General features: G+C 39.9%; 1 protein-coding gene across 4 annotated transcripts in view; it reads left to right on the top strand.

Annotated features, from left to right (window-relative positions):
- Positions 1-22,176, top strand: part of GLG1 (golgi glycoprotein 1) — a 148,404-nt gene that overhangs the window by 106,135 nt on the left and 20,093 nt on the right. For all 4 annotated transcript variants that reach the window (XR_006197242.1, XR_006197243.1, XM_042919583.1 and 1 more), the window contains exons 5-16: positions 1,687-1,890; positions 2,604-2,675; positions 3,585-3,768; positions 6,992-7,206; positions 11,025-11,146; positions 12,587-12,688; positions 14,266-14,419; positions 15,663-15,800; positions 18,012-18,098; positions 19,396-19,458; positions 20,175-20,288; positions 21,330-21,418. Coding sequence is in view for 2 of the 4 variants with exons in the window: in XM_042919583.1 (XP_042775517.1) it covers positions 1,687-1,890; positions 2,604-2,675; positions 3,585-3,768; positions 6,992-7,206; positions 11,025-11,146; positions 12,587-12,688; positions 14,266-14,419; positions 15,663-15,800; positions 18,012-18,098; positions 19,396-19,458; positions 20,175-20,288; positions 21,330-21,418 (1,544 nt within the window). In the remaining 2 variants the exon portion in view is untranslated. The remainder of the gene's footprint in view (positions 1-1,686; positions 1,891-2,603; positions 2,676-3,584; positions 3,769-6,991; positions 7,207-11,024; positions 11,147-12,586; positions 12,689-14,265; positions 14,420-15,662; positions 15,801-18,011; positions 18,099-19,395; positions 19,459-20,174; positions 20,289-21,329; positions 21,419-22,176) is intronic.

Here is a 22,176-nt window from a genome sequence, read left to right as displayed (position 1 = left end):
GAATATCCTAGAACCCCAAGGTCTGGAAAAATAAATGATGGACTGTTACCTAGGCACCTTCCCTTCTGCAACTCAAGACAAGTTGATAAACTCTAGGCCTGTATTTACTCCTCTGCACAAGAGGTACCACAGCTCTTACCCCTCTCCACAGCTATAATGGGAGACAACTTGGACATTTTTCTGGAAATAATTTAGAAATTAATGTGCTATATAGAACAAATCGCATTACAACAAAGTAGAAAAAAAAAACCACAATTTTTTTTGTTGAATTGAAATTTCGCTTAAAGTAGATGTTTCCCTGCTTGTTTTAGGAATCGTTTTATTATGTACAGATGATTTCATAGATATGGTATTTTACTCTAACAAGATTGTGTGTATAAATAAAAAATAGCGGGGCGCCTGGGTGGCTCAGTCGGTTAAGCGTCCGACTTTGGCTCAGGTCACGATCTCGCGGTCCGCGGGTTCGAGCCCCGCGTCAGGCTCTGGGCTGATGGCTCAGAGCCTGGAGCCTGCTTCCGATTCTGTGTTTCCCTCTCTCTCTGCCCCTCCCCTGTTCATGCTGTATCTCTCTCTGTCTGAAAAATAAATAAAAGTAAAAAAAAAAAAAAAATTTAAAAAAAAATAGCATATACTTCCTACTGCTTGGTTTGTTGTATTTATGGTTATACCTGTCACGTTTTTGAGCCATATCTTCAGAGTATAGCAGATTAGGACTCCTGAATAAAAAATGTTTAGGGGAAATTTCTCATATTTTTAGTGAATGGATGCTTGTGGTTGCCATGGGGATGATGCAATGCACAATTAAAGATAATTGGATGGTTTTAGGAGAGCTCTCAAAAGCAGTTTGTATAAAGGGTGGTAATCTCATTAAATCTCATTAGGATAAATCCAAAACATCAAAGTGAGTATTACACTATAAATTGTACGTATTGGGGTCTTTGTGGACAGTATAGAGTAGAAAAATGAGAAGGAGGGTCTCTGTAACATCTTTTCTCAGTGGCTTTTGTGGTTTGCTTTTTTTTTTTTTTTTTTCCCCCAACTTGACTATTGGGGAAATACCTCACCTTTGAGGTAGACGAACAGAGATTTCTGCAGTGTTATTTCAACATTGACATGAACCACAATCAGAACGTGGAGCTAATGTAAATTCTTAAAACTTTTCTGACATTTTAAACTTAAAGAATTCAGGTTTCTGTTTCTTTTTTTTAATGTTTATTTTATTTTTGAGAGAGAGAGCGAGAGCTCATGTGCGAGCTGGGGAGGGACAAAGAAGGAGGAAGACACAGAACCCGAAGCAGGTTCCAAGGCTCTGAGCTGTCAACACTCACGAGCCCCGAGATCATGACCTGGGCTGAAGTCAGACACTTAACCAAGTGAGCCACCCGGGCACTCCCTCAGGTTTCTATTTCTAGTGCTAACTTAACTATACTTAAATCTCCCAGGATCTCTCTTTCCATTTGTAGTGTGCAAGTATTCCATTGTAACAGAAGACTGTTGAGGACATTTTCTGTAACTTCCACAGTGTGGTTGGTTCCCAGGGTGGTTGGTTCCCACCTGATTTCTCAACAGAACGTGAATAAGCCAACTATATATTGAATTGAGAATTTTTTTTTTTAAAGCAAATGATGTTTATTTGAAACTCATTGTGGTGAGAGTTTTACAATATTAGTATCCTTGCTGTTTTAGGATGCACATTCACAAGGTGAGGTGGTATCATGCTTGGAAAAGGGCCTGGTGAAGGAAGCCGAAGAGAGAGATCCCAAGATTCAAGTCTCTGAACTCTGCAAGAAAGCCATTCTGCGGGTGGCTGAGCTGTCCTCAGATGACTTTCATCTAGACCGGCATTTATATTTTGCTTGCCGAGATGATCGGGAGCGTTTTTGTGAAAATGTGAGTCAGCTCAGAAACTGCTCTTCTCTTTAAAATATTTTTTAATACTTTAGTCCAAAACAAAATAAACCACACACTCTCCCGTGCACATAAGGCACTGAAAGGGAAGGTGGAGTTGGTCCCAGGATAACAGAGACTGATGGAATCCTATTCATACCTATTTCGTGGCTAAAACTACCATATTACATGTTATTTGTTTTGGGCTAAGATAAACAAAACAGCAGGTGGCTATCTTTTAAAATGAAATCCTTGATTGCTATCTGCAGACCTAGAAAAACTTGCTAACACATGAAATGGAAGAGTCTCCATTCTTACAACAAAGAACTGAGAGTGACTTGTGTACATTTCCACCCTCTGCTGTTTTGAATAAGCAGTTTTAGCCATCAGAGCCACTGATTATGAGTTTTATTGGCTCCAACATAATGTAAGAAGAGACTGACAAGACACTTCTCTTGGTTCCCTGAGTAACATTATATCTGGGAACAAAGGACAGTAGCCAAGCATCATGGGAAATTTTTTTTCATCTTTCCTGCAATCACCATTTTCTTCCAAAGGCCACTAAATGTTATAAATGGCTGAGCCATTTGTTCAGAAGTGCTCACCATTCTAATAATTTAACAGGAGGTTCTGTATAAGGTTGTGGATAGGGCCCAGCATAACTACTCAGCTGATTGTTACCATCCTCATCATCATGTGTGTGTTCCATCTTACAGACGCAAGCTGGTGAAGGCAGAGTGTATAAATGCCTCTTTAACCATAAGTTTGAAGAATCCATGAGTGAGAAGGTCAGTATTATTTTGAAATACACCAGTATTTTATTCATTTCTTAAAGTTTTCTCAAATCCTCTCAAATAATATTCTTATAAACTCATTACCAGGATATAAATGATAAAGCTTACCCTTTTCAGAGGAGAGACACTTGGCTTTCAGTAGAGAACCAAAGCATATTTTGCTTAAGCCCAGAAAATGAAGCCTTGTGATATCTAGATACCGGGAAGCCAGTTGAGAATCAATTTTGGAAGTAAAGTTGGAGAATTTTGTATCACGGTCACATTGAAGCCAGCCTCACATACTCAGGAAGTTTAGGCTAACCAAACCAATGTGCTTTGCAGGTAATTAGCTATTTAATTTTTCGGCAGCTCTCATTAAGCATTCTCATTACCATTAGTCCGCTGTTCCTGGATAAATGCAAGAATCTTTTATGACTTTTAAAAGAATAATTATTCTTGGTTTTGCTCTCCTGCCATTTACTGTCATATGCAGCTGAAGAAATGTTTCATTTCAGTTGCTTATATAATTTACTATTGAATAATTATATTTTAAAAGCATAGAATGTAACTTACAGAGTGCTCTGTCAGTTGCCACTTTGATTCTTGTGAAATTTACTTTAGGGATATTGTTGAAGAGGAAAAGCATACTTTGTCAAGCTAATGTATTAGAATCTACCAAGTATGTTTTTAGGTACTGTTGCAGCAACAATCAGTAATTCACTGTAGAATTCCAAGGGTTTCTCCATCCACTTATCCCTGCCTCTTACCCCAGCACACTTGTGTTCACTTTTAGCCAAACTTAAAGGTAGGCATTTTGGTAACAACTGCAGTTGTTGACATACCCTTGACCGTGAGCCTCTGCTTGTATGTGTGAGCAGCCGAACCACCTGAGTGGTCTTACTCTTTGCTACACTCTTTATTCAGTGTCGAGAAGCACTAACAACCCGCCAGAAGCTGATTGCCCAGGATTATAAAGTCAGTTATTCATTGGCCAAATCCTGTAAGAGTGACTTGAAGAAATACCGGTGTAATGTGGAGAACCTTCCACGGTCTCGGGAAGCAAGGCTCTCCTACCTTCTGATGTGTCTGGAGTCAGCTGTGCATAGAGGTAAGAATTAATTTATTTTTCTCCTTTTCATTCCTTTTGGATTCACATTCTAGCGTCTCTTGTACACGTAAATGTTAATTTCCTCCTGTATTTGCCCTTCTGAGTTTACATGTGCCTTGTGACTCAGGAGCCTTTGTTTGCAAGCATAACTCCTGGAGCTGAAGGCTTAGTATCCCTAAGCCTTATTAAAGGCCTCTTTCTCTTAGCTCAATAATTGCCAATTTTGTTTTTCTTTACATGCCAACTTTTTTTTTTTTTAAGATATATGTCTCAAATCCAAATAGTTTAATTTTAATTTTTTTTTTTTTAATGTTTATTTTTGAGACAGAGAGAGACAGAGCATGAACGGGGGAGGGTCAGAGAGAGAGGGAGACACAGAATCTGAAACAGGCTCCAGGCTCTGAGCTGTCAGCACAGAGCCCGACGCGGGGCTCGAACTCACGGACCACGAGATCATGACCTGAGCCGAAGTTGGACGCTTAACCGACTGAGCCACCCAGGCGCCCCTCAAATAGTTTAATTTTTAAAATGCATATTCAACATTTTTAGGAGAGTCATAGCATAGTAATTTAGCATATGAGCTTTGGGTCAGAGAGACATGGCTTTAAATTAATGGCTCTATCACCAAATTTAATTAATGGCTAAGTGACCACTGTTAATATTTCTTAATCTCTCCCAAACTCATTTTTCTTTTTCTCTTTTAAGATTTTTTTTTTTTTTTTTTTTTTTTGAGGGAGCGCAAGTTGGGGAGGGGCAGACGAGAGGGACAGAGGATCAGCAGCAAGCCTGATGTGGGGCTCTAACTCAACTGCAAGATCATGACCTGAGTCGAAGTCAGACGCTTAACTGACTGAGCCACCCGGGTGCCCCACAAACTCATTTTTCTTATCCAAAAAACATAAATAATATTTATGGTGGGTTCTTATGAAGATTGAATGAGGTTATTTGGAATAGCACTTAACATTCAATAAGTGATAGGTACTGTTATTGTTACAACATCGATGATACTAAGAAACTGAACAGTAGGGATGCCTGGGTGGCTCAATCAGTTGAACTTCCAACTCTTGACTTCAGCTCAGGTCATGATCCCAAGGTCGTAGAACTGAGCCCCACATCAGGCTCTGCACTGAGCATGGAGCCTGCTTAAGATTCTGTGTCTCACTCTGCCCCTCTCCCCCACTCACACTCTCTCTCTCTAAAAAAATAAATAAATAAAATAATAATAATAAACTAAGCAGTAAAAGAAGAAGGGATTGACCCCTTAGAACCACACTCATGGTCTGTTGAGTCCAAAAGTCAACCCCTGAAAAGGAACCAAGAAGGTCATATAGAAGATGAGGGTTGTCTTTCTGAATATTGGCTGTAAGCTGTAAAAATTAAATTCCTAGCTCTTATTAAATAAATGATGCTGGGACAGTTGGTTAGTGATTGAAAAGATAAGGGGAAAAATCAATCATTAAATAAAACTCGGAACTTTTTGGTGATTTTTTTTTTTTTTTTTTTTTTTTTTTTTTTTTTTTCCCATATCTGGATAGTGAAAAACTCCTAAGCTTCAAAGCCATGGAATAGCAACCTGGGACAATGCATGGTCTTGGGTTGAATACCAAATAAAGGACATTTTGGAGACAAACGGAGATTGTTGATTATGGTGTGAATATTAGATGAGATTGTCCTAAAATGGAAAGGTAGAGATTATTGACTAGTACAAGAATATTGTGAAACAGTATGCATAATATAATCTAATTTTGGTATTTATAAAAGTTAATATTCTTAAACTTCAGGTTAATAAGAAACACAGGAAGACTCAGTAAATACACTGCCAAAGGCTATGTGCAATAATTCAGAAAAATTATACCAATTGCATAATATTAAAAAGACTGACCATATTATGTGTTAGTGAGAATGTGGAGGAACTGGACTATCTAATGCTTCTGATGGAATTTAACATAGTACAACAGTTTTGGAAAATAGTTTGCCAAATTCTTAGAAGTTAAGCACACATCTACCATATGACCCAGCCATGTGCCCAAGAGATATGAAGGCATATATCCATATAAACTCTTACAATTGAGTGCTCATAACAGCTTTATTTGTAATAGCCCCAAACTGGCAGTGACCCAAATGTCCAACAACATTTGAAGGAATAAGGAAATTGTAGTCTGTCCATGTCATGAAATAATATTACTTAAAAATAAAAAGGAATGTGCTGTTGATACATGGATGAATCTAAAAATAGTTTTGCTGAGTGAAAGAAGTTAGACAAAAAAAGAGACTGTACTGTCTGACTCTGTTTATATCAACTTCTAAAAAGTAGAAACTAGTAAACTAGTCTGTAGTCACAGAAAGCAGATCAGTAGTTGATAGGGGAGGGGCTTAGGTGGAGAGGGAGGGAGAGATTCTCAAAGACCATAAGAAAAGCTTTTGGAGTTGGTGGGTATGTTCAATATCTTCGTTGTGGTGATGGCTTCAACAACGTATACATATGTCAAACTTCTCCAATTGTACGCTCTAAAAATACAGTTTATCTTATCTTAATTACACCTCAGTAAAGCTGTTTTTTAAAAAACTTTCTTAAGATTTCCCAGTTGGCATTTTTTAGCTCAATGAAGGGGGCTGAAGAGGCTGTAGTGAATATTTGAAGTGTAGTCTTTTCCACAGGCTTTAACTGTGCATACCAGTAGGGGTTGTTCTTAGCTTTCATTGTTACTCTAAAAGTTACCTTATTAATAAGACTTCGATGGAGATCCTGGGTGGTTCAGTGAAGTGTCCAACTTTGGCTCAGGTCATGATCTCACAGTTTGTGGGTTCGAGCCCCACGTCAGGTTCTGTGCTGACAGCTCAGAGCCCCGAGTCTGCTTTGGATTCTGTGTCTCCTTCTCTCTCTGCCCCACCCCCACTTGCACTCTGTCTCTATCTCCTTCAAAAATAAGTATTAAAATTTTTTTTTTAATAAAAAAAAAAATAAGACTGCCATCGGCACAGCATTTGCATTATTAGTTTAGTAGTATAACATCTGTATAATGCAGAATACTGTCAAGATAAACCGTAGTCTCTGAAGTCTCAAACTCATTTTATGCTGATGCTTGCTATATCCTAAGCTTTTCAGTCTAGCTAATAGCATAACTGGTTTTATATTCTAGAGGAAAACATGTACTTTTATGTGTGGTGATATCTGATTGTAATGCGCACCATCCATAATGTCGTGACTTAAATCCTAACTTAGGACGACAAGTGAGCAGTGAGTGCCAGGGGGAGATGTTAGATTACCGGCGCATGTTGATGGAAGACTTTTCTTTGAGCCCCGAGATCATCCTGAGCTGTCGGGGGGAGATCGAACACCACTGTTCTGGATTACATCGAAAAGGGCGAACTCTGCATTGTCTAATGAAAGTAGTTCGTGGGGAAAAAGGGAACCTTGGAATGAACTGCCAGCAAGCGGTAAGGAAAAATTTTCTACTGCCATTTGGAATGTTCTATTTTATCGGCTGAGGAGTCTCCTCCTGATGCTGTCCCAGCTTCCTTTATCTAGATCGTTTGTGGCATCACAGTTAACACTGGGCACTAGGAACCAGACACAGAATATTGTTCAGGCATACCTTAATAAGAACATGGAATTTGCTGCAGAGCAAAAGTTTGAATTCATAAACAATAAATGGAGCTATATATATATATACTTAAAGAAATAGGTAAAATGCATTGTTTGCTGGAGTTTTTAAAGGAAAGTAACTTGCTAGGTGAAATTTGTAAACTCAGCACCAAGGCAAACCAGGTTCTGGTAAATTAGAAAACATCCTGCACCAAAAGACGATTTGCCTTTCTCTATAGGCTTGATTAGATTGAGGCTGAAAAAGAGCTGAAAGGAATTGAAAGTTTCTAAGAGTTTGTTGTTTTTTGTTTTTGTTTTTTTTTTATTAATGTGCAGCATACTGTGAATTCTTGGCCACAAGGATCAAGAGAGCATGTTATTTTCAAAATGACACCATCTTTCTTGTTACACCAGGGGCAACTGTGCATGGAAGGGTCTTTCTTTCTCTGGCCCCAAACTGTACATGAATTCTATAAAGATATTTGGAAAAGATGAGTGTACTTCTTGGGAAGATAAAGTTATTCCTTTTTTTTTCCCTTTTTTTAAAGATAAAGTTATTCTTGATCTAGGGTTCATGAACAGTTGAATAACTACAGGTGAGGGGCATAATATAAAGTTAACAAAATACTATAGATGCAGTGCATCTGTTTCATTACCATTGTCCACATTTATTACTTTTTACTGAATAAGAGTCTTTGAACCATTCTCGGTACCAAATGGAACAGTGGTACCCTGTACAGTGTACCCCATACATCCCTTAGAATGCACAAAAGATACCATTTAGCTTTGTATCCTAAATTAGGGAGTTGAGTTTCTCAGTGAAACTTTAGAAAACCACAATTCAGTTGTTTTTTGTTGTTGGCATTTTTATTAAAAAATGAGTATTATAGAAAACCAGAATTTGACAATCTGAAACACAAAATGTCCATAGCATTTTGATGTGGAGTAAAATTTCATCTTCGCTTCTCTTACTCACCCTGACCCAGAGTCGAAAGTAAATTATACATCCAGTGGTGGAAAAAATAGACAAATATATATATATTCTCCAGAATCCCAAACCCAGCTAGAAGGAAGGCTTCAGGAATCTACTGTGGTTTTAGTTGGAACATTGTGGTTCTTCAGGAACAATCCTTGCTGGTGATTGTCCTGGGAAACCTCTGTGACAATATGTGTGCTTGGGCCTCAGACCAAGAGTGAATCAAGACATCCTATACTTGAAGCTCATCCTTAATGCAGCATGTAAAGGGGAGGGAGTTGGTCAGGAATAAACCTCTTTACTGAGGCTACACTTATACCAAAGTGTACAAAAAAAACCCAAAGTAAGTTGGTTTAACTTAATTTCACACCATCTACCTCCAGGACTTTTTGAAATTTAGCTTGTTAAAAAGAACTAGTGGCTCATCTTGGAAGGTAAATACGGACCTCCCGTCTCACCCTTTTTGTCTAGAAGAAAATTTCTCACAAGCATTTCCCCAGTTTTTTCCTAAGCAGTCAGGGGCTGGAATAGATATATAATCATGTAGTGATTTTTGTTCATAATGTTTGTTTCCCACACTGCTGTCCCTGGGCTCCAGAGTGGCAGTGATTCCTTGGGCTGTTAGCCCTCTAGAGTCTGTAAGGCAGTCATTGTCTCCTTTTAGGAGCTGCAGTCTGGTGTGTTCATTTTGAATTCTCAAAGTTTGCCTGTCACTTATGGATATTTAACCTGTACAGTTCTTGCAGAGACTTCCAGATCCCCATGATACTTAAAACTTCCCTCAGAAAAAGATGTAAATATTTTGGTCTTTGTCAGCAAACGTTACTACTAAAATTGATGATAATCTTCCTATCAGCTAAGCAGAGCATTTTGTAGCTTCTCCAAATTGCCACCGACAATTGGTATAAATAACTCCCTTCCCAGAATATTGAAAATCTTTTGTTTTCTTTTCTTTTTTAATACTTTTTAAAACATTTTTTTTTTTTAAGAGAGGGAGAGACAGAGTACAAACAGGGGACGGCAGAGAGAAAGGGGGACAGAGGATCCAAAGTGAGCTTTTCACTGACAGCAGAGAGCCCAAGGCAGGGCTTGAACTCAAAAACCACTAGATCATGACTTGAACCAGTCAGATCCTCAACCACTGAGCCACCCAGACGCCCCAGAAATCTTTTCTATTTCTCTCATCTTGATTGTTGACTTTTTAGGATAGATAGAATTGGGATTTTCTTTCTTCATTTCCTTTTGATCTGTGTTCTCTCCCCCCATGTGTGATGGGGTCAGTGCTTTCGTATGAGCCCCTGTGGGATTGTAGGTCACATGTATGAAGATCAGAGAAGACTCTCCTCCAAAGGCTAAATCTGTGACACAGAAAGGACTTTAACTTGGAAAATAGGGAACCCAAACCAGAAGGATTCTAGTTTTTAAATTTGTTGTCTGTTATTTAAGATTCCCACCCCAAAACACCATCTGCTATCCATCTGTACTAATAATGATCTTTTACATACGTAAAATGCTTTGCAGTTTATACATCCTTCTCTTGTATATGACTCTTTCTTGTAATTCTTCCTCAGTTCAAGAAACTGCAGCTAGAGGTTAATCATGACCATGTTCTCAAAACTAATTTCTGTCAGAGCCAGAACTATTAATAGAACTCAGGTCCTCTGATCCCTAATTTGGAGTTTTTCCTCTGCCCCAACTGCTTTCTCCTCAAAGACCGGAAAAAAGAATTAGAGGCCCATCTTCTTATGCTCTCACTTTATTCCATGACAGAGAATGGACCAGGCAAAAATAGATGTTAAAGAAAATACTCTCACTTTCAGCTGTATAATGACAAGTATTTTTTTTTTAATGTTTATTTATTTTTGACAGAGAGAGAGAGACAGAGCATGAGCAGGGGAGGGGCAGAGAGAGAGGGTGACACAGAATCTGAAGCAGGCCCCGGGCTCTGAGCTGTCAGCACAGAGCCCATCCCGGGGCTCGAACTCACAGACCGCGAGATCATTACCTGAGCCAAAGTCGGACGCTCAACCGACTGAGCCACCCAGGCGCCCCAACAAGTATTTTTCTGGATATGTATAATGAGCAAGTTCTGCTTTACCTCTTCGTTATATAAAAAAGATAATTGAGGAAAAATGGAAATTATAAGTATTGCATTCTTGTTTTTTTAATTGATATTTCTTACAAGTTAAATGAAATCTCACATTTGTTTTTAATAGTGTGGAGCATGCTTGTTTTAATGCCAGTGTATTGGCTGCATAATCCAAATTCTAGATTCTTACGACCAGATTAGGTCTCTGACTGGAAATGTCTTCTCTTTACCCTTGTCCACTCAATTCTGGCTTGGCCGTGAGGGTCAGATTTAGCAATCTGATTAACAAATAGGCAGATATGAGGGAAAAGGCAGGCTTTATATCATAAAGAGCTTTTGTTTTGGAAATGTCCAGAGATGATCCAGACAGGTAGACAAGCAATCCCCACAGTAGCTTAAACAGAAAAACTGAGGCTCAAGATAGAGAAGCCAGTTGGAATGTATTTGACAGGAGCTCTTATGCTTGGCCAGTGACAATTGTTAATTGTTAAACTTGTTAACAGTACATTGTGATATACCAGACCAAGTAAATATTTGAAAAGATGACATTGCTCTTCCCTCATATGTAAGAGATGTTCCTCTTTCTTAATTTTCTTTTAATCCAGCTGCAAACACTGATTCAGGAGACGGACCCTGGCGCAGATTACCGCATTGATAGAGCTCTCAATGAAGCTTGTGAATCTGTTATACAGACGGCCTGCAAACACATAAGATCGGGAGACCCAATGTAGGTTATCTTATTTGTAGTATTTATTTACATTGTATTGTATTTGGCAGTGTAGCGCCAGAAACATTCCTTCTAAACAGAAACACATACCAACTTTTGATAGAACTAGTACTGAACTGGAGCCCTTGGCTCTGCCTCATCCATGATATAGAGACGCTGAGACCCAGCATTGTGCTGAAGTTCACTGACTGTGACCGAGCATGTATGGGCCTGTGCATTAAGTCGCTGAGTAATCTGTTTAATGGTCAAATGAAAACGAGAGAGAAACACTCAGGATAAAGTGACACATTACTTTGTCTCTGTAGTTCATCCTGTTTGTATATTGACTCATTGTATACATTGGCTACTTGATAATTATTAGAAATTAATTAAATCTAATTGAAATAAAAACTGTTGTGGTTGGAGGATATAATCATGAACAAAATGAGCTCTGAAGTTGCGTCCAAGATTTAGGAAAGCTATAAAATGCTATACTAAAGTATTTGAATGTCATGCAGTAGTTTTCTCCATGTGATGCACAAACTAGTTTTAAAACCAGGTTGCAAGTAAAGAACAGGTTTCCCATTCTGCACAAATCCTCGTAGCCTGCAGCTGGCAGTAATCAACGATAAAATGAATGCAGTCCATATTTGTCATCATTCTGTTAGGCATACACTCCCGCTGTTCATGCTATAGCAGGGGATTAAAAAAGGGTATTCTTCTTTAAAGTTTTTTATGCAGTTGGAGGAGATAGACAAACACAGTGAAGACTAATTAAGAATATTTACCAATATAAAAATAACTGCATTGAGCACAAGGGGTCAAGGGAGAGGGAGGGAAGGAGAGAACTGCTATAGCTAAAAATCATTTGAAGAGACTATCAATTAAATGCAGCGTGTGGACCTTTTCTGGGTCCTGGTTTGAATGAACATATAAAAAGGCATAAGAGAATTGGGAAAAAATTTGAAAACTAACAGGATATTACATGACATTAAGGATTTTAAAAATTAATTTCTTTTCGTGGGTTGTAGTATTATGTTCTCATAGAGAAACATGCTCAAGTATTTATGAATAAAATGATAAGGTATCTGGGATTTGCTTCAAAATACCAGCAAGGGGGTGTAGAATTAAAACAAACTTAGCCATACGTTGATAAAGTTATGGGAAGGGAAGGTGGCTAATGTATGATTCTTTACTTTTGTGTGTGTTGGAGATTTTTCACAACTAACAGTTAAAAATAAAGCAGCTGCACACAGATCTTAAGTAAGCTGAGTCCTAAGTGCTAAGTGGCCCTGAAGTTAGAAGCCATAATCATTGTCAGACTGATTTGAGTTATTCTCAGAAAAGTAAATCCCTGATTGCCCTCAAAAATAGCTCAATGACTTTTTCTACAGACCAAGGAAATATTGATGTGAGAATTCCAAACCTGTTGCTACAATTTCATCCCTGTTTTATTCCCAGGATCCTCTCGTGCCTGATGGAGCACTTGTACACGGAGAAAATGGTGGAAGATTGTGAACACCGTCTGTTAGAGCTGCAGTATTTCATCTCCCGAGATTGGAAGTGAGTATTTTGAAGCCAGAATCAAGTGTAAGCCTCAGCATGTTCTCCTGTGTAGTCAATATCTTTTGTATTATTTGAAATAACCGGTAGGAATATGTTTTTAAGTTCTGGGATAGCTGACACACTCCAATCCTTTGAGAAATCTTTCTTGCTTTCAGAATAGTATCTCAAAACTGAGGCAGCCCCTGCAGGTCTGTCCCCGTGTGCCCCCATTCACTACTATTTTGGAAGTCAGAGTCAAATGTTTCTGATACCACAAACATCTATCCGGAAAGGACTTGGGCACCTTTGGGGCAGCAGAAGCATCTTCAGATACGTTTCTAAGAAGATACTAGTGCATTTTAATTTTTATTGATTTGTGCTGGATACGGGAATTTACTTTTATTCCTTTAACTATTCAAAGTTGCTGAATTTTCTATCTTAAGAGGCTCTTATCAATAAGTGACAACTTGATTCTCTAATTCTCTTCTCATCCTGTTAGTCAAGAAAGGAGGGGTAGGGGACGAAATAGAAGAAGGATCTGTGTTGCAGTCAGAATCGCTGTAACTTACTGGCTTCAGTGCCCTCCTCTTTTTATGTCTCAGTTTCCCCTCCACTTCCAGAGCAGCCAGGACCCGACCGCTTGGGAAGCTGGCTTTTCCTGCCGCACCCAGGCTCAGCTCCTTCCTGACTCAGTTATCTCAACCCCTGGAGTTTGGTCATTAACTTTTTCTAGTGATTGAATATGTCACCCACAAACTTTACTGGGAAGTGATTATTCAGAAGGTTCAATGTATTTTTATTTCTGTGTCCTCAGATTAGCTCTGGAAAGGACTACAGAAAAGTACATGGGAATTTCTCTGTACTTTCTCAGGCCGTCTAAGCCTGAGTTTAGACTCAGAGTCTAAACTCTGTTTACGTAGTTTACTGAGTTTACTGCCTTAATCAAAACTCTGTTTTTCCTCTTCTGCAACTCCTTTACCCATGATCAAAAAAATGCTTCACAGGCCTAAAAGCTACTCATTAAGTATTAGCTTTTCTCCTCCCATTCACTAGCTCTCCCCTGAAGTTGACATTATGATGTGGACAGAATTAAGCATCTATTGGTCTGATTTGGAGAAGCCGCAGGCTCATTGCCTTAATCCATTGTCTCCAGAGTCAGAGTTAAATGTCAAGTTTTTTAAGCTGATAAGCATATTCAGGTAAACTAAAAATGGAACTGCCTTAGCTTGCGTGGGAGGAAGAAGAGTAACAGTTTTACTGGAAAGGAAGTCGAGTGAGGGATTTTGTTTATCTTGCCATTTCCTGATCCTATTGAATCTAGTGTATCAGATAGGATTGAATTTCACACTTAGAAAAAAAGTATTGAGTGGAAAGTTGTGAATTGCCTGGTGATAAGCTACAGCCCTTATTTTCTCATTTCAGCCTGGGCGTGTTAGTGCTGAGTCTGCTGTTGTAATGTTGCGCATCTTACATAGCTGTCTTGGCCTCTTTGAGGTAGAACTTAAATCCTCTGTGCCAAGGTCAACAGGCTTCTACAGATTGACCACTGTGTGTTCCTGAAGAACAAAATTCAGGAATATCTTTTAACTTTATAGGCTGGACCCTGTCTTATACCGCAAGTGCCAGGGAGATGCATCTCGTCTTTGCCACACCCATGGTTGGAATGAAACCAGTGAACTTATGCCTCCCGGAGCTGTGTTCTCCTGCTTATATAGACATGCCTACCGCACGGAGGAACAGGGCAGGAGGGTATGCATTCAATACTGACTTCATTTCTTCTTATCAACCATTTGTTTTTTTAGTTAGTTTGTTGTATTGTGCTGACTTCTGTCATTGTAGGACACTTTGTTTATTAGTATATCTGGCAGGGAGGGGTTGCTGCACTACTAGAAACTTCCATTATTCAGTGACTGTACATAGAGTTGCTTCACCAGCTTCTTTCCATCTGATTTTACATTTTCAACAAAGTAAGTCAGGGGACATTTCCAGTTTTTTCTTTAAATTACCAAAATCTATTTTTTTTTTTTTTTTTACATTGATTTATTTTTGAGAAACAGAGTGAGACAAAGCATAAGTGGGGGAGGGGCAGAGAGAGAAGGAGACACAGAATCTGAAGCAGGTTCCAGGCTCTGAGCAAGCGGTCAGCACAGAGCCTGATGCGGGGCTCGAACTCACAAACTGTGAGATCATGACCTGAGCTGAAGTCGGACGTTCAACCGACTGAGCCACCCAGGCGCCCCTAAATTACCAAAATCTAAATGACAAATAGACAAATATTGCCACCCTAACTTTATTTAACTTTAAAGTTCCATTAGAAGCTCTTAACCAGGATACAGATGGTTTTTAGACTTATTGTGAGTTTAGGTAAATTTGAACTTAATGTTCCTGACCCAAGTGTGTGCCTTTTCCTGAACTGGAGCCCGCATTCTACTCTACATTCATAGAGTAATAGCAGGTTAGTTCCGCTAAACAAAAAACTCTAACCTAACCTGAACAAATCTGGTTCACTTTTTATCAGAGTATTTTGAGAAAAGGATGTTGTCTCAATAGTGTATTAGAAAATATTGAATGTATAATCTCATTCCTAGAGATACAGGCTTTTAGAAGTCTCCTAGAAAATTTAATCCTTATTCTGGAAGAGATTTGAGGTATAAAGTTTATATAAATTACTATAACGTTCTCTGTTAGTTTCCTGACAACAGATATCCTTTATCTAGTGCTTTTTTGTTTCGGTTATGGTGCTTTTTTATTTTAATGTTTATTTTATTTTTGAGCGAGAGAGAGCGAGTGTGAGCAGGGGAGAAGCTGAGAGCGAGGGGTCAGAGGGTCCTAAGCAGGCTCTGCGCTGACAGCACCAAGCCCGATGTGGGGCTTAGACTCATGAACCATGAGATCATGAGATCATGACCCAAGCTGAAGTCGGATGCTCAACCAACCAGGCACCCTTGCTTCTGGTACTTTTAAAGTATTTTGCTTGTTCTTTCTCATATAGCTTTCACGAGAGTGCCGAGCAGAAGTCCAAAGGATCCTACACCAGCGTGCCATGGATGTTAAGCTGGATCCTGGCCTTCAGGATAAATGCCTTATTGATCTGGGAAAATGGTGCAGTGAAAAAACAGAGACTGGACAGGTAGCTCACATAGCCACCTATTTATCTTATAGTAGTAATAATCATCATCATCATCACAACTAACATTTTATATAGAGTACAGACCATAAAATACAATCTTTATTTTTGTTACATTATTCAGTGTCCTCTTCATAAGAAATCCTAAGGAAATTTTTCTCTTTCGTCTCTGTGGAAGGAGTACTACTACTTTTCCTAAGCCGTTGGTTCGTTTTTATATTATGGTTACTGTATTTTGTAAGCGATTATTTTCCCCCTTCGTGTTGCCTCTTCAAAAGCCTGGAGCCAAAGGTATGACCTGCCTCTAGCAAGTATATGAGATTTTGTGGGAGGCTTTTGTGTACCAGGTTTGCTGCTAGCTCCATCCCCCCTTCTTTACCATATTTTCTTTTTCTTCCTATTTTTTAACTCATTCTAACTTTATTTTATATTGCCTTTTTTTTCTCTTCTCACTTTTATAAGGTACGTTAAGTCCTTTCGAGAGAAGGCAGTGTATAAATATAAACAATTCTAAATACTGGCATACATGAATAGCATGCATGCCATCCAGTAGTCCTATAAGATATGTAGGAATGGGAATTATCTTTTCCATTTGGTAATTGACAGAATTGAGACTCAAGAAGTGACCTCCTTTCCTAATACTCAGGTGTAATCCTAACCAGACATCTGGTCCATTGTGTCATAACCTCTCCGTACCGGAAAGCATAGAGAAGAAGCAGCCCCCAGAATTACATGCATGCTGTGAATGGTGCCTAACGATTTTGTGCCTGCTTTAAAAAAATAGAAAAGCTACATTACTGCTTTCTAGCAAATTAAGTTAGAAGGTAGTGTGTCCTCTGTGGTGAGGAGTAAGTCCTTGTTTAAAGCTCCAGTAATACTAGAACAAAGTGTGAACTCAGGTTTCCAGGTTCCATTTTTACTACTCCAGAACATCCTCTGGGATTAAACTATTAAAAACTTACCCGTGCAGGAATTGGGTATGTTTAAGAAGCAACATGGCTCACTATTCAGATCTGCTCACCCTGGGAATGCCATTTTCAGCAGGCTACCTCCTGGGCCTGCTGCAGTTCTGTCAAATTTATTGTTAGAAAACGCTTGCAGTTCAGCTTTCTGCTGCCTCTGTCTAATGAAACAAAAGATATGGTCACATGGAATCCCAGAAAACAGTTTCTTTCCATACCCCCTTTGAAGTAACAGTGAGAAAGCTATGCTGTGTGGCAGTCCATTGCTGTGAAGCTTGGCTCAGGAAAGGATTCTATGACTGGGATTTTTCCCTTAGCCATTTATCTTACTCCCGAGGTTTTATGCATTTTCCTTTAGGGATTCCCCACCCCACCCCCGCTTTCTGGGCATTGTATAATTCCTACACCCCCCTGCTCATCCCTTCCTATTCTAATTCCAAAACAGAGACTCTTGCAAAATAGTAAGTTAAACTTGATCCTTTAATAGAGCCCTTTGCTGAGAAATAGCTGTTGATATGCTTTGGGAAAATAAGCTTCTGTTCTACTTAAAACCTCTATGTTTCTAAAGGGAATAGTCATGGAATGATACTACGAGGTCTCTCCAGGTCAGTTTCCAAAGCCTAGACAAGATAGTGTTTAGATGTCCAAACCCTAATGTGCTCACTTGCTTTGCAGTTTTCCTCAGGATCTTTCTATGTGGGCCAAGGTTAGAATCCCACATTTGACTTGCAGGAGCTATAAGTTCTATGCTGTGTTTTGGATCCTGGGTCCCAGCCTACTTTGCTCATGAAAAGTCTTAAAATATTCCATGTCTTTCCCTGTAAATCTGTTGTTCGTTGATTATTATTGGTGCGCAGATTTAAAATGGGAGCAAAGGTGATCAAAACATAGGTTAAAATTGAATGGCAGGTTGTTGATAGAGTGGAATAAAGGCCTGATAAAATTTTTAGACTCTGAGGACGTGTCGACATTGATTCTTGTTGGACTTACTGATTGGGCCTTCTGGAGGATTTGCATGGCTATTGTAGCCCCTTGTGACCCTTTTAACCACCCTTTTACATCAAGTACTTATTTTTCAACAATCCCAGTTTGGGGACTCAAATAAAGCTTTAGTGTTCTGTTCAGTGAAATAGTTTTTAAAAGGAAAGATAAGGAGGACCACTAAAAAGGAAGTAGTAGACCCTGTTCTCTCTGCTTCCCTTGTTCATTTATGTAATTGACACGTGCCAAGGGATTGCTTTCTTACTTGCAGGAGCTAGAGTGCCTCCAGGACCACCTTGACGACCTGGCTGTAGAGTGCAGAGATATAGTCGGCAACCTCACTGAGTTAGAATCTGAGGTAAGCAGTCTGGAGCTTGTAGATGGCGGCAGCCCTGGCAGCAACCTGTCCTCTGTTCTCAGGCTTGCTGTTTTTCAGCCCCGAGAGTGTCACTTCTCTCCGCTGGCTTTACCAAGAAGTGTTTTGTTTTGTTTCCTAAACCCCTCTCCTCATTTCTCCAGAGAAATAGCCCATACATTTAGCCCTTTGGTTTTCTTCATAAATTAGAATTATCACAGTGATTAGACCAATCTTTTCCCTGGCCTTTAAGAAAAGCTAGCAGCTGTGCTTCAGCTCTCTCAACCACGTGCAAGACCAGTCCGAACATTCCCGTTCCTGTTCTCTTACCTTAGCTCTTTCGGTTAGGTCATCTGGTAATGTTTGTGTCATCATTAAGAAAATAAAAGGCTGGGATTTCCACTTAAATGTGGAAGATTGAATACACGTGTTTATCCGTGTTTCATCCTGTAACTCACTAAAATATTAAAAAAGAAATTAGAAAGCCTCATAAGCAAGAAACACTATTTAGAAATACAGCATTACTGGGGAAGGAGCAGATAAAAATGTTAAAATGGTCTTGTGGGGGCAGAAATCAGGGAAACGGGAAATTGCTATTTTTTTTTATCATAAGCCTTTTAGAACTGTTTGAATTGTCAAAAGTATCAATACGTACAATTACATTGCTCAGCTAGTCTTTTTTTTTTTTTTTTTGCTTTCTATTTTTCAAAAGTTTATTGCTTTCTTTCATCTTCTGTCATCTCCCTTCTCCAATTTTCATTGTCCTTATGGGCTTTTGAGGACATTCTGGGGTGTGTCACTCTTTAAAGGAAGATATTATTTCAGCAGCTAGTGCTGCACAGAGGTTGCTGTCTGCTTAAAGGCATTTGTGTATGTTCCCCAGAGGCAGTGGTTTGTCGTCTGTTTTAGGAGCTTATAAGCTAAAGACAGATGTCAGTTACCCGCATTTTCATTTTGAACTGCTTAGCCATTTGGAAAAACTCCAAAGGCTAAACACTAGGATAACTGTTAAATGTTTTATTTTCTGTACTGTTCTTAATTCTGCCTTATCTTTTGCTCAGGCCCAAGGGGTATCTGCCTCTAGAAAACCTTGCCTTTCAGAATATAATGAAGGAGCAATTCTCTCTGTGCTGTGGCTGTCTAACCTAAAGACCAGACTAGCTTCCAGATGGACACCTTAGATTATGGCGATGGCAAATGCCCATCAGTTGCTACTGACTCAGAAACACACACTTGCCCCGCTTCCTAAACTACTGGCTCTTTCTAAAGCAGAATTATTCATATGTTTAATCTCCTACAGGATATTCAGATTGAAGCCTTACTGATGAGAGCCTGTGAGCCCATAATTCAGAACTTCTGCCACGTAAGTAATGTCTGGAGAAATGGATTCAAAACAAAACCAAATTCACTGGGACTTTGTGTGTTGCACTAACCTCCTTGTCTTCGGCATACATTACTCCTGAGTGATCATCAGATTGACAAATTAAAGTGAAAAATGTAAACAAAATCAAGAGACGGGTGCCACCATCCTCAGAAACCTTATTTGATTATCATTGGTAGATGACCTGGTATGTGGTTAGTGGCAGTTGTGGAGATGCCCTTTACAGGGGGCAGGGGGAGGCCCTCCTGAGCATAGCTGTGTTGCCGCCAATACATCAGCCTGGGGTTTGTTAGCATTAATAGTAGCTGCACCTCCCGACTCTCTTCTTGTAAATTAAATTAATTCTGTTATTTTGAACTAGCTAAATTACAGGGGTGAAACCATGCAGGAACCAGGAGGCAATGTTGGGTGTGATGCTGAAAGTCAGCTGCTGGCGTCCTGTAGGGGAAGGAGTAAAAACCCTGAACAGTACATGTTCTTGTCGGAGCTTCATGCAGGGCAGCTTGCTGTGCCAATACTGATAAATACTGATAAACATCCCTTGTAATTTCGCAGGCTTATTTTGGTATAATTTATGAGGTATGTTGTTGGTGAAGTCTCTAGAATCAGTCTCGTTTTCCATTTTTCTATGAACTAGGGTGCACGATTTGTTCACTAATTGTTGGAAATGAAATGTAAATGTGCACTGCCTTCCCCAGGATGTGGCAGATAACCAGATAGACTCTGGGGACCTGATGGAGTGTCTGATTCAGAACAAACACCAGAAGGATATGAATGAGAAGTGCGCCATTGGAGTTACCCACTTCCAGCTGGTGAGTAACACCAGGCAAATCCTGACCGTCTTGGCTGCTTGAATGGCTCTGAATTCCTTTCTCTTCCAGAGCATCAGGGCACCTCTTCTGTGAGAAATCTTTTTTTTCCAAATATATGTCCTCTCTGGTTCTCAAAAAATACGGTCTTTTCCACTATGGCCAGGCACGATGGTAGGCTCTAGGAATGCAGTGCTAAATAAAGATGGAGTCTGTACCCTTAGGGAACAGGCGGTCCAGCAGGAATAGAGATGAGTCACATTGTTTGCTTTTCGTAAGATACGTTAACCTTTGCTTGCACAGCAAGTATGAGTGGGATCTGCTGTTTTGTCATTGTTCAGTGCAGCAGCCCAAATGTCTATCAGTGTACTGAACTCTTAAGCCTTTTTTTTTCTTCTAAATCATACTACCCAGGTCTGGCATCCACATAAGGTTAAACTGTACTTTTCACAGTTACACATGTCTAAAGAAAGTGTTTCTGGTAAAGCAAGCACTTCCTTCCCGGGAGGATGGAATCTGTCATCTGTATAAAATTGATCTCTTCCCAGGGCCTATGGACTACATGGCTGCCTTTACCAAATGATATTGAGGGCCTCTGGAGTGTGGGTACTGGAGACACTGGGCAACAAACCCTGCCCTTGTCTGTTCTGTGTTCTAGTAAGAGAAAGACACAAAACACGTTTATAAATAAGTACAGAATCTCAGGTGGGCTAGAGCTGCATAAGGGCTAGAGGATGAAGGAGAAAGGGGACTTGAGAAGGAGATGTTTGAGTAGAAATGCTGAGGAGGTGATGCACGGACCAGGGAGGATCTGGGAGAAGAGCTTCGTGGCAGAGGGAGCAGCATGATTGGAATAGCAGGGACGCCAGGGTGCCCTTAGCAGAGGGAATAATGGGGAGGTTGGCAGGTCACGAAGTCCGAGATGGAGGGCAAGTTTCACAGGGCATGGAAGGCAGGCTTCTGCAGTCTCTGTGCAATCAGCCAGCACTGCCAATCGGAACTTGCCACAGAGCTGCTGATTTTCTTTCTCATCATCTTTTTCAGGTGCAGATGAAGGATTTTCGGTTTTCTTACAAGTTTAAAATGGCCTGCAAGGAGGATGTGTTGAAACTTTGTCCCAACATAAAAAAGAAGTATGTAACGTTTAATTGATTAATTCTGCTTCCGTAAACTCTGGACAAATGTCCTGTGTACTGGTAGGGTTAGCCTTGGAGGCCTCCACACTCCCTTGGTAGTATGGCCATGCGCTTGGGCTGTGTGGCCACGTGATCTTCGTGGCTGCCTGCAGCCACAGGGGACGGTGGTGGTTCTGACACAGAGAGCCTGGAGGCTAAAAGGGCGATTTTAATGTTCCCAGGTTCAGGCTGTCTGACAGAAGAGGCAGATTTAGATTGTTACTTAGAGAAGCCAGTTATAGTATGAATAAGAGGTTAACTGCCTCCCAACATCATTCCATTATGTTAACTCTTTGGGAGAGCAGCAGGGGCTTTTACTGAATTAGAGGTCTAGTTTGGAAACAAAAACTTTATTCATTTATGAATTCAGTCTCAGGGTGCCTGGGTGGCTCAGTCGGTTAGGCGTCCCACTTTTGATTTTGGCTCAGGTTGTGATCTCACAGTTAATGAGATCAAGCCCCGCATCAGGCTCTGCGTGGACAGTGCGGTGCCTACTTGGGATTCTCACTCTCTTTCTCTGCTCCTCCCCTGCTCACACTGGCTCTCTCTCAAAAATAAACATTAAAAAAAAAAAAAAAAAAAAAGAATTAGGTCTCAGTGAAGACAGTGATGGGCTTTTACAGCATGGCTGCCTGAATTCTTCCATCTTACTCTTTGCAAAGGCATGTTTCTAGAACACATCTCTCTGCCTCATATAAATCAAGTTCCCATTTTGC

Source organism: Panthera leo, chromosome E2 (genome assembly GCF_018350215.1).
Source record: "Panthera leo isolate Ple1 chromosome E2, P.leo_Ple1_pat1.1, whole genome shotgun sequence".
Lineage (NCBI taxonomy): Eukaryota > Metazoa > Chordata > Mammalia > Carnivora > Felidae > Panthera > Panthera leo.
The sequence above is the reverse complement of the archived record's forward strand: the minus strand, read 5'-3'. Positions and strand labels throughout refer to the sequence as shown.